The sequence below is a fragment of the Haemorhous mexicanus genome, chromosome 3 (assembly GCF_027477595.1).
Source record: "Haemorhous mexicanus isolate bHaeMex1 chromosome 3, bHaeMex1.pri, whole genome shotgun sequence".
Lineage (NCBI taxonomy): Eukaryota > Metazoa > Chordata > Aves > Passeriformes > Fringillidae > Haemorhous > Haemorhous mexicanus.
In genome coordinates, this window is record NC_082343.1 from 83,958,215 (window position 1) to 83,980,107 (window position 21,893).

General features: G+C 41.3%; 2 protein-coding genes and 1 long non-coding RNA gene across 4 annotated transcripts in view; 1 reads left to right on the forward strand and 2 right to left on the reverse strand.

Moving 5' to 3' along the window:
* LOC132325324 (cytochrome b5 reductase 4) overlaps positions 1-5,527 on the reverse strand; it is a 31,233-nt gene extending 25,706 nt beyond the window's left edge. For both annotated transcript variants that reach the window (XM_059842523.1, XM_059842522.1), the window contains exons 1-3: positions 5,405-5,527; positions 3,964-4,117; positions 1,065-1,165 (exon numbers count right to left, since the gene is read on the reverse strand). In XM_059842523.1, coding sequence (XP_059698506.1) covers positions 1,065-1,165; positions 3,964-4,117; positions 5,405-5,479 — 330 coding nt within the window. In that variant the 5' untranslated portion in view covers positions 5,480-5,527. The remainder of the gene's footprint in view (positions 1-1,064; positions 1,166-3,963; positions 4,118-5,404) is intronic.
* A 54-nt stretch (positions 5,528-5,581) lies between these two features.
* Positions 5,582-20,386, forward strand: LOC132325326 (uncharacterized). Its single transcript, XR_009485879.1, has 2 exons — positions 5,582-5,960; positions 19,948-20,386. It is a non-coding gene; the product is annotated as an uncharacterized LOC132325326 (long non-coding RNA).
* RIPPLY2 (ripply transcriptional repressor 2) lies at positions 6,593-9,253 on the reverse strand. Its single transcript, XM_059842525.1, has 3 exons — positions 8,807-9,253; positions 8,618-8,682; positions 6,593-6,873 (listed from the first exon to the last, which is right to left on the reverse strand). Exons 1-3 carry the CDS (start codon positions 9,167-9,169, stop codon positions 6,708-6,710), a joined length of 594 nt encoding a protein of 197 aa, XP_059698508.1. The 5' UTR covers positions 9,170-9,253; the 3' UTR covers positions 6,593-6,707.
* Positions 20,387-21,893: the final 1,507 nt, after the last annotated feature.

Consider the following 21,893-nt stretch of genomic DNA (forward strand, 5'->3'; position numbering starts at 1 on the left):
TCCTGTTTCCATTCCCATGACAAAAAATTAAAAAGTTGCAAGCATATATCTGAACTCAACTACAGGGGCTTCTCCAAATACTCCTGATGTCAAGATTTCTGTTTTCAAGGACATCATATAATGACCCAGCAACATAATTCCAAGCCCCAGCTTGATACTGGATACTCGATACTACAGATTTCTTGAAATCAAAGAATTATGCCCAAAACCAACACTTCATTTGTGAAAGGACTAACCAAGGATAAACTCAACAAAGCTAAAACATTATCCATCTTTATTTACAATGTTAAAAATATGTGCAAATGAAGGCATAACATACTCTGATGCATGACACGTAAAGAGGTAACATACTTCCTTTCCAAAACAGAGGATATTTCTTTTCTGCTCTTTCGCAGTTTCACAGATAAACCTAGTGAGTAATGGAGACCCACAGAATGTCTGTTTCTAAAAAATACCAACTCAGTGAATCACATTTTACAACACCATGTTTGCAATTCCTTCCAGAAAGCACACCCATGCTGCAGAACCTTTATTTCCTGAGTATTTTCAAAGCATTTAAAGAAATAGTAAACAAATAAGAGACCAACTGTCATCTTGTGAGTTGTTCACCAGTTAAATTTAATAGAAGCTATAGCATTTTTTCTAATAATGCAGCTGCCAAGTAAATAGACAAAGAATTCTACAAGCTTTTTTCAAAGAGTGAAAGCTCTTAGAAAAATAGGTCTCTCCAACAACAGTAGTCATTGAAGCAATTTATGAGGAAGGTGGTATCTCAAATTGTTGCTAGCTTTATTGCTATTTCTCTTAAAATAAAAAGAAGTCTAATTGAAGTATAATCCTAGCAACATAAAGTGACCTTTTCACTACTGTCTTTTGATACAAAGTTTAAGCTACATGTCTCTTCCAGCACATGTAAGTGTCACTCTGAGCAGTGACCTGCTGCTTTTCCTTAGGACTGAAAAAGTTCAAATCACCATTTCAACTGAAATGCCCTAAAAATAATCGCAAAACATGCATTTTTCAAGTATGGTGAGCAAGTGTCATTTGCTGCGAGTTGTTCTCACCTGGTCAAAGAGATCTGTACCATCAGTTCCTGCTGCTTTCATTAGTTCATCCTCACCACCTGGATGGTATTCCATGTATGGTGTGACATTATATACAAATCCTGAAGAAAACAGAATATAAAAGCATATGAGCAGCATTTCTACAACCACTCCTGTCTTCAAAAATAATGGAAAGGTTAGCACAAATTAAAGAGTGTACTAGCAAACAGTAGGCATAATTGGAACAGACAGTGGGACTTCACAAAAACAGAAACATAACTGACACAATTGTATAGAGCACAAGAGGTATCTTATTACATGGAGATGCCAATCCTACAGAGCCACACCACTTGCCTTGGGTTAAAACTTCAATCTAGAAATTGAATATGATGTATCCTAGCTAGAAATTAAAAGTACCACAGGCAGGTTTTAAAAGAGACAAAATTGAACCAGGTAGTGCACAAAATAGTTTTCAGTTTCCTTTCCAATTAAGTTATCCCTGAAGTGTTATAGTTCTTCTAGTACCACCCATCACCATCATGGAATGAAATGCCTACAGGAATGAACTGTCTCACACAAGGAAATACTGTCACCATCAGCAACAAAACTTCCATTCTACAGATTCACAATATAAGAAACTTAACACAGCTCGTGCTCATTAAAGGCTTACAACTCTGTTTGTATCTGTCCCAGTAAAAGGCCTCAACATTGTTTCTACACTTTCAGCGACATAAAACGATGTTTCTTCACAGGTCTGAAATGATGACGGCTAATTATTGTTGCTAGGCAACTGTGTTACTGGAGCCTGAAGAAGGCAGCTATTAAAAAAAAAATTACTACAGACATATTGCTGTTAACGTGATGATTGCATCCCTACCTGCCTGAATATTTGAAAATATTTAACATTATCAAATCAGGAAGCTACCAAAAACAGAACTGTGCTAGCACTTGCAGAAAAAACTTTGAAGGCATTAGGAAGTGAACATTAATCACTTCAGAAGGACAGAAAGACATTCAGCACTGAGCCTGGGGCAGACATACTTGGAGCAATCCTAGCTGGCAAAAACAACCACCCCAGCCAACAGTAAAGACCCAGTCAATAACAAAGGATAGATCTCTGCACATTTACCAATCTGCTCTTCTGATGACTGTATTCACTGTGCCATCGTGTGTGCAGCAGTGGTTACTGCACACAATAAATTAAAAGGTTCTGCCTAGCCATGGCCTCCTGAATATTTCTATAATTTACCATCAAACTTGCTGGAGCAAACGAAATATATAATTTATAGATCCTTCATGCATTTTTTAACTCCCCTGAACCTCCCTTCATGTACAAATTTGTGCCCTATGAGACAGCTTTTTTTGATCACACTGGGGTTTTGAACCAAGTTAGTTCCTGTTCTTCTTTTACTTTACACTGCTCTCATGGGTTTCTGCTCTTTCTTTTAGAGACACAGTCTAATCACCAATGCAGAGACCTAATTTAGCTTTTCCATAATTATATTCTTTTACTACCTGTCCACATATGAGGGCTACCATGATTTTCAGTTACGATGCTTTTTTCACTAGTCATCTGAGAACACAGAAAAGGCAAACCTGGAAAAATTTAAGATACAGAGGCAACTTGATGGAGTTCTTGTAAAAACCAGCCTCAGAGATGCAGTAAAGGTGAGATTAAAAGGAAAACAGAAGCATTTTTAGGCAGCAATTCTGTCTGCAGTAGATGTTCCTTTTTCAAAGTGAAAAATGAACATAGCAAAGGTTTCTTTAGCTCTCCTCCCACTGTAGTTTTACTAGCACATGCAGCTGCAGCAAAAGGAATTAACAATCCTATTATTTTGCTCAAAGGCCAGTACTGAATAACATTTTACCTTTACTTTCACTCTCATCCCCTTTAATACCCAACAATAATACAATCAACCCCACACAGAAATTCTTAACTTTCTTTTGCTGAAGTTCAGACATGACATTTTATTAAATATCAATGCTGCTCCTTACCAGACCAATGTTATCACTAAAAGATTAAGAAGATCAGAGAAGCTAATGCGACATTTCTGTAGAAAGAGTGGTTCTATCTTCACAGAAATTGGTGTTATCTCCTAACAAATTTACAGTGATATTAGCATATTTTAGCTTCTAAATGATTAAACCACAGAGCAAATGTTTTACTTCTTTCTGTACGACAACAGGAACTTCATTTGCAACTCTGAAAATACTCTTCTAGCCGCAGGTATTGCTCCAGACCTTCATACACTGCTAAATGTATAACACACGATTCAACGTCTGAGCTAAAATGTCATTAAAATAATAACAGAAATAGAATTGCACAGTTACCACAGGCATCTGTCATTGTAGTCAGAGATTACATTTGCTCTGTGTGGCAACTGTCATTTGCATTATAAGTTTTATGAAATAGTATGTGTGCTTTCACAATTATTTCCTAAAGACCATTCTCCAGGTTTAAGTAGCATTTTTAATATTTATATGGTTTTGGATGCTCTAAGGCAATCCTTAAAAATAGTCAACTGCTCAAAATAATAAACTGTCCAAGACTGAAAAGTGTACATGTCAGCATTTTCAAAGCCCTATTTTCTTGCTAAGTCCTTTTTATTTGATACATTACCTAAAATCTTGTATTTTGTTATTTTCAGAGGCAGCTATAAAATAGGTATAGAGGATGCCAATTTGGAAGATTTATTTTGAAAGGCTTGAAAGCAAAGAAAATCTTTGTAACACAAAATCTCTTATTTGAAGTTATGCCAAAATATGTCAAGATTACACCTGGCCTAAAAACAGGAGGTGCACAATTTCTCTTGGAGTGTGGCTTTTGTTCTTGTTTTTTGAGTTTTGTTGCTTTTTCTTTAAGTACATAAAAGAGAAGCTGGGTAAAAAATGCAGAAGAAACGTCACAGCAACCAACCTCTTATACATATCCAGCAGTCCTCCTTTTTGTTGTGTTTAGAGAGCTCATCTTCAGTAACTTCAATCAGCCTCCCTTTCAAACCAGTCAAATCCTTCCCACTTTTAGTTAGCCGAATCCAATCCATAAGACTCCTTCCTGGTTTTAAAGGTACCTGAAAAATAACAAATATACAAACAACTTCAACCTCTAAAGGAAGAAAAAGCCATTCTAAGAATACACTATTCTAAGCTCCATAGGAAGGCTCAGACAAAAACAAAAGAGAAATAACCCAACTCATATTATTCACTGATATTTGGGAACCCTACTCAGTAGTAAGGATGCTTAAGCGAGTGTTCTGGGTAGTGACACAGAAATTACTGAACAGCAACAAACACTCAGGTGACTCTTCCCAAAGCAAGCTGAAGACACCAAGTCTGCCTGTGGTGACAAATCATTTGAGATACGGTCTGGAAAACTACGAGGAATAAAGAAAGGAAATTTAAAAATCATGGTCAGGTAAGACAAGTTTCGCCATCACAGCATTCATTAAGACTTTTCACAAGTCCTACAGCAACTGGAAACCTGACACAGAGAAAGCTGGGACAGAAGTCTGGGACAGAAGTCTAGTAGCTTTCCAGAGAAGTATTGCCATGTCCTGCCTGTCCTGAAAGGCAGAACAAGATCTTCAAGGTACTTAAGACCTTCCTTTTCAATAGCACCTAGTGAGTGATGGAAACCCACAGAATGTCTGTTTCTAAAAAATACCAACTCAGGGAATCACATTTTACACGTTTGCAATTGCTTGCAGAAAGCAGACCCATGCTGCAGAACCTTTATTTTCTGAGCATTTTCAAAGCATTTAAAGAAATAGTAAAAGAGTAAGACCACAGTTTGGGAACCCTTTTGATCCAAGCTTTAACAACAGGAAACAGGGTTAAAAAACTGCGGTCTTACAAAACCGCAGGAAAAACAGAAGCAAAAACACTAAAGCGTACATTACCTAACATTTCTTAATGCTACTTTAGTCCAAGTCTGCTTTCCAAGAAAGGTCTCTAGATAACAAGTCTTCTCAAAACCCCTCCAAAGATGAAGATCCAACACATAACGCATGAACTGCACGCAGTAATTCCAAGGTGAAAGCCCCCACCTCTGCACAGGAGGCACAGCCGGGGCAGGAACCGCCGGAAGCGTTATCACCGCCACCCTCTCGAACGACAAGTACCAAGTGCTTCCCAGCGGCGCAGCCGGGCCGGGCCCTCGCCCGAGACCCTGCCGCGGCCGCTGGAGGGGGCGGCCGGCGGCAGCCCTGCCCCAGCTGCAGCCGGAAACCAGACGGGAACCGGCCGGCAACCACCGCAGCTCGGCCGGGCGGGGCTAGGCCAGGCAGCCGCCGCAGCGGGAAAAACACGGGCCCCTTCACCTCCCCCCGAGCGACCAACAGCGGCAGAGCCGCCCGTACCTTGCTGCGGGCACCCGCTGCCGCTCGCTGCTGGGAGCCCGGCGCGGGGAAGGCCGACGGCGTCACGTTCAGCATCGTGCCGGGCCGGGCCGCAGCCGGGCCCGGGCGGGCGGGCGGGCGGAGCGCTGGGGCACAGCGCGCAGGCTCCGCCGCGGCGGGCGGGGCCGCGGCCCGGCCGGGAGCGGGGCGGGCAGCTTCGGCTCGGGGGCGGCGCGGGGGAGACCGGCCGGAACCGGACATCCCTGTGGGCCCGGAGCAGCGCGTAGCCCGCCCGCCGCCTTGTCTCCCCCGGGGGCGAGGGGGGTGTATGCCCCTGCACTAGGATTGGTTTTCCGTCCAGCTGTCCCAGCGCCGGGTGCTTAGGCCGGAAGGCTGTGACAGACACAGCTGGGGCACCCCAGGCTCCGAAGATTAGGTGTGGGAAGGCTCTGGGTGAGGGCCCGCTCCGATCCCGCTGCAGGGCCCTGGGGGCACAGGGCAAGCACGCCCTGGATGGCGCTGGCACACTGAGCCGGCGCGGCCTGCAGCAGCACGCACAAGGCAAGGGCAGATCCAGGTAAGTAGACAGCCGCTGCCTGACAGAGGCACAGCCTTTAATTGAAAGCCTTGGATTTGTTTTGTTCTTCTACGGGCTTTGGCCTTCACGATGATTGATGCCCAACTTTGTTTCAATTATTAAAACCAAGCTCGCTGCTATAACAACTCAGACCTTTTTCTCATTTCTTGATGCCCATTTTACAAACAAATGGAGTATGAAACTATCACTTTTATGTATAAGAACACGAGTGATGTGAGGCAAACTCTTCTGCACAACGAGAATTAGATTACAATGTGGACTCTTTTCTCCGTTTCAAAAACAGCTATATTGTTTCTCTTCTCCACGTTTGAAACTGTTGTAACAGCAGGCACAATACAATTGGAACACTTAATCCAATGATTCCTTGACACGCTTCCATATGGAGCCTGCTAAATCACAATGGCAAGCTTTCCTTGTGTCCTCAGACTTTGAGAAAATCACAACCATAGAGCCCTTCAAAGTAAGGCATCCGTTCTCTTCTTCAAAAATTGGTGTTCAACTTATGATCTACAAACTATAGGACCACAGATAGAAAAATATTTATTAATACCTTCCCCACTTAAACCAGGACAGGAAAAGAACAAAGGAAAAAGGATAAAATTACAAGGCATCTCAGTTTTATTAAGAATAACTTACATAGAAATAAATTATCTTTAAAAATACTATAATACATATTTATATTAAGTTTAAATTAAGTCTTAGAAGTAGCATTAGTCTTCCCTGCAGTCAGCAATCTGATTCTGTTCTTGAATCTTGTTCCAGTTGATCTTCATCATCTTCACTATCCGAGTCTTCATAAAAGGAAATTGTAGCCTGAACTGGGAAGTTTTTCAGAAGTGCTTCAGCTTCCTGATACAAGTAATCATAGCACCTTGATTTGGGCCAAAATAGTCTGAAAAAATAGATTTGCTTATTGTTATTATGTATTTTACATAGAGGGACATGCAAAAAAACAAAGTGAAATTCTATTAAAACAAGCATCCTACAGAGCTTTTCCTTACATGCTAAGTTGCTTTCTACATTCAATTAAGAAGAAAAATTCTCTGGATTCCTATTTTCATCTGAAGAGATAAAAATGATCTAGAGTGCGAGTTTTGCAGCAAAGCTACGAAAGCTCAAGACTCTACATCTGGAACTTCCCACTCCAGTACCTCATTAGCTGTACTACCTGGGGATGTGATCCAAGTAGTACTGCCCCTACTGGGGCAGCATTCCTAAGGAATATCTATAATGGGCATCAAACAGGATCAAAAACATATTTGAATCAAATTAGTAGTTTTCTTACTGGAGGTCCCCAGCCTTGTTGATACTTGTTTCACACCATTGTAAAATTCAGAGGAATGATAAAGGTCTAGGGGTGATCAGACCTTGATATTTCTTCTGTCTTTCCAAAAACAATCAATCAACAGACTCCATAAGGAAGATGTCCCATGGATGCAGATTTTAAAGCAGTCTGTGTTGTATCCAGAAATAACAAAATATGCAGATAAGACCACAGTTAGCGTGGTTAATATATTACAATATATTGTAATTAATGTACTCCAAGTTCCTGTTCCTTTTCAACTACTTTGCTCTTTTGCTTACAGTTTGGAAATAGCTAGAAGGGATAGGCTACAGAAGTCCCAAGAGCCAAGAGACTAGCACACTACAACATAATGAAATGCTGACTACAGATTGTATAAAATAGAAATGCACGAAGGAACAGAAGTAGACGGCTTTCTAGCAATTACAAGAAATACTTTTTAGGCTACTGTGTAACAGAACACTGCTTCCTTGGCAGCATAAAGTCACTGGCATCAGCTTGTAACAGGTCTCCATTCCCAATGTTCCCTGCAACAGCATTCACTCAATCCTAAAGCATTGGAGCAGTCACAGTGAAGTCTGCTTGTGCAGTTGCTTAGTTAGTGCATCACTATTTGAAGGATGAGAGCGTAGATTTGAAAGAAAGGCTCTTCTTGTCTGGAAAAACTACCTGTGCAATTATTTTAAGCATCTTGCAACATCTAGCAGCTTTTCTGAATACAGACTCTCCAACAGATTCAACTGTTATTTTCTTTATTTCCTTTTCACTACTGACAGTGCAGATACTATCATTGCCTTTATCATTAAAGCAGCGAGTATTTTCCTCGGCAATGGTGGCTTAGCCAGTGCATACCTTCTCTTCCTGCCACTCTCTCCCACGCCTCCACCTGCTTTTTTGCTGTGGGAGGGCGCTGGATGTTTGCGCAGCTACACAGCCTAGGGACTAGGCTCATTCCCGTGGGCACGGGAATGAGTAACAGGGTGCTTCAGCCAACACCACTACCACCAAAAAACACCCACATAACTGTGTAATAGGTCTTAAGTCTCACACCACAGAGGCACATCAGCAACTCAAACATATTTAATACACAAGTCCTGGAAATAATTTGCCCAAGGATCTGTCAGTTAAAAAAAGCACGTAGACGGCCAATCCATTCCCAAGGCACTTTAATATCTACATAAATATATGGGTGGAAACAAAAGGGGCGGGAGAGCTAATGCTAAGACACTACACTAGCGAGGGAGAGACTCCCTCCTGGCCGCGCAATGCCACGGGCCCCCGGTGCCCCGAGGTCCCCCGCGGGAACGGGCGGCGGCCGAGGACTGCCACTTACCTGACGGGGTGCGTGTACTGCGCCAGCTTTCGGGAGGCTTCCGCCAGCCCGCCGGGGCTGTGAGGCTGCGGAGGAGAGAGCAGAGGTCAGCCCGCCGGCACGGCACAGGGCCCTTCCCGAGCATCCCCGCCCCGCCGAGTGCGCGGCGATGCCGGCGACAGATGCTCCGCCACGCCGCTCCCCACTCACCGCGGCGGGGCCGGGACTCCGCCGGGCCGCCTCACCCGGCGCGGGCACCCACGGTCTCCAGAAGGGCGCAGGGCCGCGGGACGAGGGCAGGCCCGTCAGTGCAGGACCGGGCCGCCCCCCGCACCGGGAGGAGGAGAGGGGCGAATAGCCCTGCGGGGGCAGCGCTGCCGAGAGCGGGCCGGGGCAGCCGCCTTCCATCCTCCGTCGGTCCGCGGCCGCTCGCTTATCGCTGCCGCCCGCGGGCCCGGAGGCTTTTATAGCCGGCGGCGGGCGCTGCGCGGCGCGGAGCCCCCACCTCCCCCGGCTCATCTGCCAGCGCCATCCACGGAAAGGCTCCGCGCGGAGGCGCCGCCGTGTAAACATGGGGCGCGGGCGCGTGCATGCCCCAAATGGCCCGGGGAGGGGAAGCGGGCGTGGGGGGGATTTGGCGAGTCGGTGTTAATCGCACTCGAGCAGACACATGGCAGCTGCCGGGGGGCGGGCGGGGACAGCCCTGTGGGAACGGAGCGGGGGGGCGGCGGCACCGGGGATGTGCCCGGCGCTCTGCGCCCCGGCGGCGGGGTCCGACCGCCGCGACCGCGGCCTTTTGTTGTTCCAGCCATGTTTGTTTATGCCCCGGAGCGGCGAGTCACGGCGTGTGGGCACCGCCACCCGCCCGCGGATGGCAGCTTCCCGCGGGAGCAGGCACAGCCACAGGGACCCCATCCCGGGGTGGCGGAGGACAGGACGCCCTTTGGAGGGGTCCTTACTCAATAACGCGTCAGCCCCAGTGCGCTCCCTGACGTGTTCCCCCTCAGGCAACGGCGGTGGTTCTTTTTATATATATTTATATCTATATATATGCACACACACACACCTTCTTTTAATAAGGTATTTTTACCGTGCCTGCCTTAATTCTTCTTTATTGTGGTCCCAATAGTTCGTTCCGCTGCCAGCACTGGATGCTGTCACTATACGTGCAAGGTTTTACATGGAGCTCCCGACGTTTCCATGTTCCCCTGTACCAAGGGAGTTTACTTTTGTTTCTATTTTTATTTATTATTCTTGTTTCCCCTTTTCTTTCTCAGGTTGCAATCAGTGATGCATGGGAGAGGGGCAGAAACAAGTACATAAGAGCTGGAAAACAGTAATAATATCAGCCTTAAGGACTGGGAGGGTTGGTGGGATGGAGCTGCCCTAGATGCTGAAGGAGGGCTTAAACCCCAGGTAATTTATTGTCCTGTTAAAGACCCACATGACTGAGGCACTGTTTGGAATAATATTTTGCATTCTTGAGTTTGTCTGAGGTATAAGGAGTGTGTCTATCTTAGCATTGCCCAAGAGTAGCTGCTAGTTGCTACTCTAAAAAGAGTAGCTACAGACTTGTGCTGTCTCCACATCATCTTCAGCACAATCCATTTCACTAAATAGTACCAGCAGTACCAGTTGTAAAAAATGTTACGTGTTAGAAGCTGTGTGGGAAATGTAATCAGGTTAATCTTTCACATCCTACAGTCAAAACCAGATGTAGACTGGCTTGACTTTCTGAAGGAAAGCAACCACTTATGTTGAACAAGAAATAGTTGGAAGAATGCATACATTCAAGCTTGTGTGTGCTGTGATACATTCCAGCTTTTTCAGTGGACATACTCTTGTCATTTTGGAGATTTGTGCCATTTGGCCGCTTGGAAAAATTTATAATTATGACTTTAGGAGTTAATAAAGGAAAATGTATTTTCCAGTGAAAAGTCCAGATTAGTAGGATGTGATGTTTATAGCGCTTTGTGTTTTTCCCTGCCTCATTTTCACTCTGGCCTAGAATAAGATTAATTAAAATCAGTGAACAAAAGGCTCAAACTACAATACATATTCCTCTCACAGATAAGAAATAGAGAAGAGAGCAAAATATAGTAAGTTGTGCAACAAACCAAATGTGATCATAAGCAAAACTGTTTCTACTTTTCTCTTTTTCCAAATAGCTACTGTGAAGCTGGTCAGGTGAGGTAAAGCATAAAAGAAATATTTAAAAGCTGTCTGGTGGTAGATTCTTCTTTGGCTTAAATGAAGTGAAAGCAGTAATTTTTATATTTCACATTTCCTCTTTTGAAAAGTTTAACACTGGCTATGTAAGAGGAAAAAAAAGAGACAAGGTTCATTGTCTAAAGAAGAAAAGCAGAAACATCCTCCATCACATTAGTAGTGACAAAGGGCTAGGAGAACACAAAATCAGCTTTATCTGTTTGGTAAAGCATAAAAATTAGTTTTAATGTCTACAGTGAAAGCCACAAAAGATGGGCTGTCTTTGACCAATGACTCTTAATTGTCTCAGAATTCTTTTTAGTACCTGCCTGAAATGAGAAAATGTCCTAGGGAGAAAGTGTGATTTACCCATTAGAGAGCAAATTGAAAGAGAGGTGTTGAAAGGATAAGGAGAAAATAATGACTAACAGCTGTTGTTCTCCTGCATATTTTCACACTGTATGAGTCTTCTTGGCTTTACAGTTCAGTGATGCAGTCCTGTTTGTTGAGAGAAATACAGAAGACTGTCTTTGCAATAATAACTTTTTATCATTGACATCATTTAAAAAAACCCCAAAAAAATCAAATAAACAAAAAAAAAACCACACCAAAAAAACAACAAAAACCCAAATCAAAACAAGAAAACCTTAACATTTTTCTATCTTCCCATTGACCTTGAAATACAGGCTGAAAACTGGTTAATCAGGGGATAGAAGATGCTTTGTCATGTTTGTCTCTTCTGCAATTTGTGCACTGTGTAGTAACAGTGCATTGTTCCATCGTACTAAAATCTCTTCAGGGAGGAGCTACATACCACTGCTGAACAAATAGTTGGTCTGATGGGAGTGATGGAACACACTTTAAACTGGTTCTTTTAATACGGTAGTGGAATACATAGCTCTGAATTCAACATGAAGTCCAAAAGAGGCAGTTCCTTCATGCATTCTTGACTGATCTAACTACAGCAATATTCCCCATTCTGTGTCTTAGTTCCTGCTTTTTTATATTTTTACTTCTTAAAAACTAGTCCTGTGTTGAATGTTGTTCTTGGTTGTACATTTGTACATGTATAACTAGACTGCCTCTAGGAAAGGAAGGCTGCTGGTCAGGATCAAAAACACTGTGCTTTATTATACTGGAATGAAAAATTGTGGTTTATGGTTTTATTTACTCTTGTGCAATAAAAAAAAATACCTGGGCTTTTTGAAAATTTCTCTCAAGGTCATAGATTTGAAAAATTTCCTTATACCACTTTCCAAGCAGATCATAGCCAGTCATTTACAGGGTTCAATCCTGCTTAGCCATAAGTTGATTTTTATAGGAATTTCTGTACAGAATTGCAATTGAAGAATTACAAATGCAGTACAAAAATTCTTGTACAGTGATTCTTCTACTCCGATTTTACAACAGTGGAACAAAACTCTGATTTTATTTTATCAGAATTATACCAAGTAGTATTTTTCCAGAATGAAAGTAATTTTTAAAAATTTGGTTCTAATTGATTAAAAATGCTTTTGTGGCTTTCCGCAGTGTGACATCTTGAAATGTAGTACACTGTTAATAGGATGCACAGAAAAGCAAACACAGAGATCTGTGCAGATTTCAGTGTGCTACTATAAACAAAAAGGTGTTCACAAATGGCTTAGAGCTAAATTTGACAAGACAGTGCTAATCACACTGGGACATGGGAATATCTGGACAGAGGACAGTCAGCTGGCTTCATATTCAGCTCCCTTAAGGCAGAGATACCACTCACTTATAAGTAAAGCAGGGACGTTGCATTAAAATTATTGCATGAGTTGATATAGGGAGAGAATTGGCTTGATCTTGTCAGGAATTTGTGTTACTGACAAAAGCAAGGTCAAACACGTGAAACTGATCTGCTTATTGAGACTAAACTGAGAAAACTGATTAACAGACAAAATTTGATCTTTATATTTTATAGCCTAGCTTCATCTTGATGCTTCCACTTTCAACAGCACTTTAGGACCAGGTTTTGAAATTAAGTCTATGCCTGATATTTGCATATAGGTATTGACTGTACATGCGTATGTCATTTATTTACATGTTTGGTGTGTTAGCTCATAAATGGATCTTTTTTTTTCCCACTAAAAGCAAAGTTCGCACAGGAAATTTGTGAACAACTTTGATAGATATTCATCTGTGTGCAATAACAATTTACTGAAAATTTTGCAGTGGTATCTTAGGAGGCCTTCAGCATTTTTTAGCTGTGATAGGACACGAAGGGCATTTTTTCTGCTATAGTTTGAAAATAAATTATCAATTTGCAAAGCAAAAAGACCACCACAGATGTGTTCACCGACCTTTACCTTACCACTGTTTGGATTTGATACAGTATTTTCAAAAGACCTAATGTACCTGAAAGTGCACTTCATTCAGCATTTCCACAAAATGATGTATTTTTGTCAATAAATGAGTTCCAAACTACATTCCAAGAAGTAAAATAAATACAAATTAACTATTTTGTTAAAAAAAAAAAAAAAAAAGGAACAGAACTAAGTCGTCAGACCAGTCTATTACCATTACCAGTGTTACCAATGGCTATAAAATGATTGCTTGGCTAATAAAGGTGGTGCTTGTCCTATTGCTGGTTTGTATTTTTTCCATCCTATTTATATACAAAAATGCAGTATATAATCAAACAGAGTCATTCCACTCAAACCAAAGTGCCAGGTGATTCCTACGGAAGTGTATGTTGGACGTCTAAAGATGGAATCCTTTTTCATGGACATATCCATCCCACTTCTCCTAATTTCACTGGATTTTGACTAGGCCGTAGTAGTATTAAATATCATCTTTCATTTTATGGAGAAAATTATTCTTCCCCTTCCTCTATTTACTGAAACACCAGAAAGAAAACTTTGTGAAAAGGAGGGATGCAATTCCAAGAAAGGATTTCTTTTCACCCTCTTTTTGCTATTGGGAACCAGCTCCTGGTAATTCAGGAGTGAATGGCCTGACTTGAAGGGGCACGGCTCTACATTTCACTCTGTCAATGAGTCTGAAACCCTCCAGATTGCTTAGGTTTATCCCAGAGCTGGTGCTGTTACAAACTTTGTGGTGGAGCGATGGTTGAAATCTGCTGGGGGATGAGCAATGTGTTGTGTTCGTGGCACACGTGCAGCTCTGTGAGACCCCCGTGCGTACAAGTGACAAAGTGTGACTGCACACAGCACCTTGGGTTTCCTCGTTTCCCTCCCCCTCTGCACTCCGCTCCCAGGCCCAGGCTGGCAAATGGTGAAGGATAGTGTATCCACATGGGAAAGCAGCACATTAAGGGACTGAGAATGTGTAATGGAATCAGCCACCAGTTACAGGGATCTTTTAAAAAAATAGGAGTATCACTTGCTATTGAGTTATGAGCACTTTAAATTCCATGCAGATAAGGAACAGAGACATCAGTGCTGAACACCAATCTTGTTAACCTCTTTTAATAGAATAGGAGTCAGTGAAACACTGATACATCATTGATGCCCGGGCTCAGCAGAAGTGTCTGGCTGGCTCAGCATAATGCAGCATAATGTCACAGTGTTTGCTGCAGTTGGAGTACAGAGTGCTGCAGTGTGGCACTGGCAGGATTCGCCCTCTTTCCTCTGGAAATAAGTGAGAGGCAGCCAAATGAAATGAAGTCAACAGCTATTGACAAAAGAGATGAAGAAATTAAGATAATCATTGAAATGTCCTGATCTGACCCCTCTGATAATACAATCCCTAGCAATGTCATCTCCTCTCTCACAATGTTCCATTCAATTAACTGTTTCTTCAGATATATTGCTTTCCTGACTACAAAGATAGTGATGGAGGCAGAGTGGTTGTTTTTCAATTTCCCTTATCTCTCCAAACTATCAGCACAGCATCAACTCTCCATAAAGATGAATGCCACTAAGCAGGATGTATATAATGTAGAATGATGTATATAATGGAGCATTTAACCTCTGTCAGGAGGGAATGAATTGCAAGAAACAGAGCTGTACCTCTGAGAAACAAGCACCTGAGAAAGGCAATGTGAGTCCTAAAGATAAGCAGTGCCAGCCGGAGGCGCACACTCGGTATCTCGTACTGCACTGCAGGGATGTCAGAGCTCTTACTCAGGTGCCTGCAGATAGGTGCTGACAGAGACCCTCTAAGCCTGCATCTTCTCACTGGCTTCTTGTGACTGATGCTATGAGGCTTCCAATTCCATCGTGTCAGAATTTCAGCACTTCTTTGAGCATGCTCACATCCCAGGGATCCTTAGAGGTAGCACGGAGCACAAGGGATAGGCTGCTAGCCTGTCTGTTATTAAGGAAGTTGCAGATAAATGCCAAAGGTACCAAATGTAAAAACTGATATCGTGTGTTTTTTGGGCTGCTTGTCAGTACCCTTAAAATCACAATTTCCATTGTTTATAATTTTCCAAATTTTATTTGAGCTAAATTTTCCTGTGGTAGAGGAATTCGTTGGGGGTGGGGGAGGGAATGTGGGAGTGGAGGAGACTGCGATCAAAATAAGACAGCTCAAATCACTGAGCCATTTTCAAGAACCATAGAATGTTTTGTGTTGAAAGGGACCTTAAATATCACTTAGTTCCAACCCCCCTGCCAGGGGCAGCAATGTCACTCATTAGATCAGGTTGCTCAGGGCCCCATCCAATCTGGCCTTGAACACTTCTGGGGGACTGGGAGATCATCTTGCAATATGAAAAAGTTCTGGTGCCTTTTTTTGAAGAGGACTAGGCTTTAGTAGATATGGGGAAGAGCAGTTTGAGGATGTGGGAAGCACAGAAAATGTTTGAGCAAGGAGACTCGATCCAAGTCCCAGACAGGCAGCAGAGAGCAGGGAGAGAGAAGAGGCAGGACAGTCACCAAAGAGCAAGGTTGCAGAAGCAAAGCAAGAGTGACTAGAATAGGAGCTGGCAAAAGAAAGCATTTAGCATGGGAAGGACAATTTGGACTGGAAGATAATAACTTGGTCCTGTCAGAACAGGGTAAGAAGATTGAGGTGAAGGACTGAGGACAGGAAGACCTTCAAGTACTTACAAATGGGAAAATACTGGGAAAACAGTCTTAGTGAAGGACATTTTGCCTGGATGTTTTCTTCCCAGACATGATCTAAAGAGAGTCTGAAAGCTAGAACCTGGGACTGGTTAATAAAAAGTTAGATGAAAAGTCAAAATTGGGAAGATACATGGCTAAAATATTAGTACATTGAGGAGAAGGGAGAGGGGAATTGAGTTGGGAATAAAATAGATGTAGGAGTTGTAGCCCTAGTGTACACCTTTCCAAAGCCTGTGTGGACCTCAGGAGACCCTATTCCAGCAAAGCCTGAGAAACTTTCTGCAAAGGTCCCAAAGCCTTCTAGAGAGGCTCCAAGTTAGTACCACTAACAGTTACTCTTTTACCTCAAAGAACAAAATCCTGCATCATAGGCCTGAATTTTTCTATCCAGGTCCTATTATTGCATACCTGATGATTTTTTCCCAACTGTTTTTTCCATTTGTATTTGTATAACATAGCAATTCCCTTCTAGACTTTAATGTGGAACAATTTTAATGCTGCAGTCTTCCAGAAAACCAGAAACCTAAAAAAAAAAATTCTGTGAGGTTCACATGTGACTGTTGGCTCATCACATAAAAAAGTGTTTAATAGTTATTCATCTAAATCTAACATGATGGATTCAGGCTGCTGTTCAATAGAAAGTTTCAGACAACTGATTGTGTCCTAGAAGAAGAGGACGTCTTCTAATAATGTCCTAAAATGTCAAAAATGAACAGGGCAGGAAAGATGACAAGCTCTCTGGTACAATCTGTGTCTCTACTGTCTCTGAAAGATGACCAGTTTAACTTAGAAATGCCTAGTTTAGCTTGACAATAGCTTTTAGACAATTGCTTTTAGAGGTCTCAAGCAAGGTAATGTGAATCCAAATGACAAGTTTCTGTGTTTGTTTGTCTGATACAAGAGACTGCAGTAAGATTTGTAGAAGTGCTTAAGTCCGTTCCTCACAGGGTTTGCAAGTACAAATTCCCTCTTGCATTTTTGTGTCCTAAATAGCTTGAACACTATGAATCTGAGGCTCAAGACTGCATCTGAAGTTAATGAGAATCATGCCTTTAATGCAGTACTACATAATTCAAGTCTATGGAAAAATGAAGTCCTCATTATCTCAAACTGGCCAGCCAGGTTTAAAGAGCCTTTTTAGCCACTTGGTATAAAATGGCAGCAGTAGTCCCTAAAGGCTCTGTGGAGCCTGTTTAATTCCTGCAGCCACCATGGTTACTGGGAGAATCTTAATACCACAGAATGGTTTGGGATGGAAAGGACCTTAAAAATCATCTAGGTCCAATTCCCCTGGCCATCAGAGCAGCGTTTTGAAATCTTGTCTTGTTTTTCTAAGAAAGGAAGCCATCAGGTTGTGCAGGCTGAGCAGAGAACAAATTATTTGCTGAAAAGCCAATCAATACCTTCTCATCACCTATTCTGAGCACTGAGAGAGGAAAGAGACTTGTGAAAAACAGGAGGTGGTGGTGCCATTGACTGCCATAATGCATATACACATGCAAGCTGAATTTAAATTGTGTATACAACCATAATTCTGGCATTTTTTAACTTTCTGATGCTCACTCTCACAGTCTTTATAATGCTGTTTTGACACACAATTGCCTGTGAGTGTAAGACAGGTCTGTGGTGTATTCCAGCTGGAAGTTTTGCCTAAGATCCTTCCCTTTTGAATTTCCCTCAAAAGCCTTTGTGCATGTCTTTATATGCCCAAACATAATATTGAAGGTATTATTCACTACCAAATTTATCAAAATATTCAATATATTTCATATCAAGCAGAAAACTATGGGCTACAATGTTTGGTTTTGACATGAATGTAGATACTCAGGTACAGGTATCATATAGGTAAAAGTTTCAAAATAGGTAATTGAAAATTTTCTCTGATAGTCATAAATTTGTCATTTTTTAAGACCTTGAAGAATATTATCACAATGTTTTTAAAGCTGTGTCCTCAATATTTTAATCACCTTCCTCTGCTCACATTTTTATTGATTTCTTTCCTGTTTGAGCTACAGCCACAGTCTCATTATGAGACATTGCATTCCTGCACATCCTGGTATTCACAAGAAGAAATACAGGACAGCAATAAGTGTGATATCACATTATTAAAAATTTTTACTGTCTCATATTTTAAATTTTCTCCTGGCATTTTTTTCATTAGTATGCTTTAAGAATTCCACAGATCTCACTTTCCAAGTTCCTGATGTGGCTTTAGTCTTGAAACAGAAGTCTCTGGATAATTAGCATTTTGTTAGTCAGCCAAGTATCTCTCTGGCCTCCAGGCATTACTGCAGCATGAGTATAAAAAAAGAGTCTGACATTTTTCCATTACATTTACCTTCCATCTTCCTATACTGGTTCTTTCTTCAAAATAGCAGTTCATATCATATCAAATCTGGGGATTTTTCTGTTACTGAACTACTTTGTAGCTATAACAAACATTGTAAATTATTGCTGTTTCTCTGTTTTTCACCTTTACAGAATTTATATTTATCTATAGCTATATTTATACTCTAAAATATATTGTATATAAAATGTGCATTATATAGGAGAATATACATATATTCTTAGCATCCAAGAATACTTATGTTTTATATATATATATATATACCATGAAATAAATATGGAATTTTTACAGGTGTATGAAGTACATATTAAATTAATTTTCACATAAATGTAAATGTCCTAGTTGGAAACTGAAAAATGGGAAATCTAAACTTTGTCAGATGTATCTTTCTAAATAAAAATTTTGAAGAATATGTATTTTTTAAATGGTGCTGCTACTAGAGGAAATTTAAAACACCAAAAATTTTAAGAGCATTTTCCACTTGAAATGCAGAGCTAATCCTGGAAATTATTTCCTTGGGTATTCATTCTCTCAGCAAGAGATCTCTCATATTGTTGGCATATACTCCATAATAAAATATGGTTTCACATGCACACCAAGCACCTTTTTATTTAAAATAAATACTTTGAAATATGTATATTTAATTGTGGGTTTATTAATTGATTTATTTACTGAGTTACATAGAAAGGATTAAGAGGACATGAATATGGAGTGATAGGCATAATTTTAAAAAATATTAAGTGAATGCTCTGTTAAAACAACTTTTATGCATAAGCATTCTTAAGCACCTTGAGAGAAAGTTTTGGGGTTTTTTTGCATTTGAACATATATTAGTGTGTATATTAACATATAATTTTCATTATATATGAAACTCAGGGCTATGTTTAACTGCAGAGTAGCTGAGAGCTTCATTTCCAGGTGCTCATTTTGCTTTTATCAGGAAAAACCTTTCATTGGCAGCACACTGGAAATATAGAAAGGATTCAATGGCCTCAAAAGGAAATGCCTCAAAAGGAAATTTTAAATCCTGCCCTGGCTGCCTCTGAAACCTGCAGTGACTTTGCTTTGACCTGCAAGGGAGCTGTATGAATTCTCAGGCGATGCCACAGTGCCAATAAACACGTAACATTCAGAGGGAAGAATAGAAAATCTGTTTTGACCTGCAAGACCTGTTACTGTTCAATCAGACAAAGAGAAAATACCAGCTTCTGAGGATCCATCCTTTCATTTCAATTCTTCAAAGAACTGTAGAGCTGAGATGCCTTCATCAATTTGCTTATAACAAGAGCAGGGAAAAAGTGAAAGATCCATGCTTGTTTTTTCCCCACACTGAAGCCAGGAAAAAATTTGTTTGAATAGAAACTGATGGTGCTTTTCTAAAGAGGTTACTATTTTTCTTCCCTTTCCTGATGCAGCTTCTGTTCTCTCTCATTGCTCTCTTTCCATGGTAGGAGAGCAGGTGTGAGGCAGACGCTTTGGCAGATAAAAATGTTCCAGTACTATAATTATAATCAACATTTCTGTATAAAATACCCAAGGGTTTATGCATGCACAACACATACAGGAAGTTCCACATGGAGTTTTCAGTTTTCAGTGCTCTTAGTCATAAATAAAAATACCTTTAATTTTCTGTAGAATTCCATTTTATGGGGAGTGAGGGTGTTTGAGGGGGGGTGTGAGGGGTGGGATGCCCCTGAAACTACTGGCTTGACCAAGCTTAATCCTTCTTTGTATTCAAGGTCCCTTGGTACAGTGGAATGAGACGAAGCATGGTGAATGTTCTGCAAAGGCTTGGATTTATGAATGGCATCAGCTTCAGCCTCCCCAGCACACCCTTTAAGTATGCATGTAAGGCTGACTGCAGAGAAGAAGCATGTGCAGCACAAGGCTGTGTTATTTCCATGGGCTTTACACAGACGTGGGATTCCCTACAGGCCAAGTAGCAGGACAAATCTGTAATGGAACTCAAGGCTGGAAAGCTTTCTGGGAGCTCTCCCTGGAGGGGGAAGACACAGATTTTGTGTCTTCCTCTGTGCTGCACATGCAAACCATGGTGACAGTTGGGGTAATGGCTTTCCAAGGCAGACACAAGAAATTAGCCCAACTGAATAGCATGCCTCAGTGAGCATCTGAACCAGGGATATAATTTTTAATAAATCATTTACTTCAAAAGATTAATCTGTGTGCAAATGTGTCCATTCCTTTATTTCTAACGCATAACTGTGCGCAGGTGGAGAAATAGTTGAATTTTGTTTGCTTATTTAAAAACACAGATCTTCATTTTTGATAAATTATGCACAAACTGTGTTTACTGTTCCTTCTAACCAAACTGACATGTACCAAGGAGCTCTGTCAGCAAGATCGACAGACTCACCACGTCTCTCTGCTGTCTTGTTGAACTAGGCTGATATGATTGAGTGTCCCATGAGGACATTACACAAATTCATATTTATCATTAAAGATTTCTATTCCCTGAACATCTCAAGTATTGTGTTTAAGAGTCTTTATTTACATAAACCATCGTTCCAGTAAATATAATAGAGGTAAATGCAAAATGTGTTAAAACCCCAGTGTAGAAGGGAAAGGGTCTGCTAGCATTCAGGATTAAAAGAAAAAAAGAGAATGTAGAAGTGCTTTAAAATGGAGGATTGATGACAAGGTGGCAGATGCAGGAGAGCATGCCAGTTGGAGTGACTCATTACTGAAAGGGCAAAACTGCAAACACTCTGCATGCCTGAGAGAAGATGACAAAATCCAAACAGCACACAACAAAGATTGGTGCAAACACTCAAAAGAAGTCAGGCATATAAACAAGGGTTAGATCAGTACTCCACATGAAATTGCTCTGTGTGACTGCTGGGATGGAGGTTACTGAACAGAAATATTTAATTTTAGATGTTTATAGTAGTAAGAATCTGCTAGAAAATAATCAGTGTGATACTCTACTACAGCAGAGTTCAAATACATCTGAATAACAGAGAAACCTACACCACTAGAGGAGCAGTAGTGTTTGTTGTAAAATCAATTTGGGTTGGAATTTCCTATCCAGGAAGGAGCAATAGTTAAAAACCAGTTACAATTATCTGATTTTTCGTCAGAAACAAAATAATTATTCTGTTTAAATACTGGGAAATCAGCCTGGACAATCTAGAGGACAGCTCCTCCATCCCAAAGCTGGTAGACCCAGCAACACTCTGTGCGTGCCTGTCCCTCTCTGTTGATGACAAGCGTGGGAGTCTGCCTGGAAAACTCTGACAAAATATTTACCTGTTCAGTGGGTAAAGTTCAGCATGATAAATCCACCTGATGATCGAGGCTGTGCTTCTGGTGACTCACACAGAGAGTGACAACAGCTGCAAAGCACCCTCAGATTAAAGGCTGCAAGGGTCACATAGGTGCAAGGGGGGACTGCAGCTGTCTGCAGGGGGATTAGGAAGAGCTCAGAGCATGCTATTACTCAGAGACAACCGGTTTAGATAGTTTCAGCTCTTGGCCCACCTAGTCAGATGATCCACTAGAAGAAAAGCCATTCTAGAGTTAATCCTAAGAAATTAAAAGGAAGTATTTCTGCATATGACTATGGAAGAATAACACTGTAGCAATCTAAGGTATTCAAAGACAGTATCCCTGCAAAAAATGGAAAAGGCACCAACATCTCAAGTTCGAGAAAGGAGCTTCTTGCAAA

What these genes read in the sequence shown, in the direction of transcription:
- RIPPLY2 (XM_059842525.1), bottom strand. Translation starts at nt 9,169, where the DNA reads ATGTTTACACGGCGGCGCCTCCGCGCGGAGCCTTTCCGTGGATGGCGC. An exon ending in GGAGTCCCGGCCCCGCCGCG is followed by an intron (nt 8,683 to 8,806) that starts GTGAGTGGGGAG and finishes TCTCCTCCGCAG; the next exon opens with CCTCACAGCCCCGGCGGGCT. An exon ending in CAGTACACGCACCCCGTCAG is followed by an intron (nt 6,874 to 8,617) that starts GTAAGTGGCAGT and finishes CTATTTTTTCAG; the next exon opens with ACTATTTTGGCCCAAATCAA.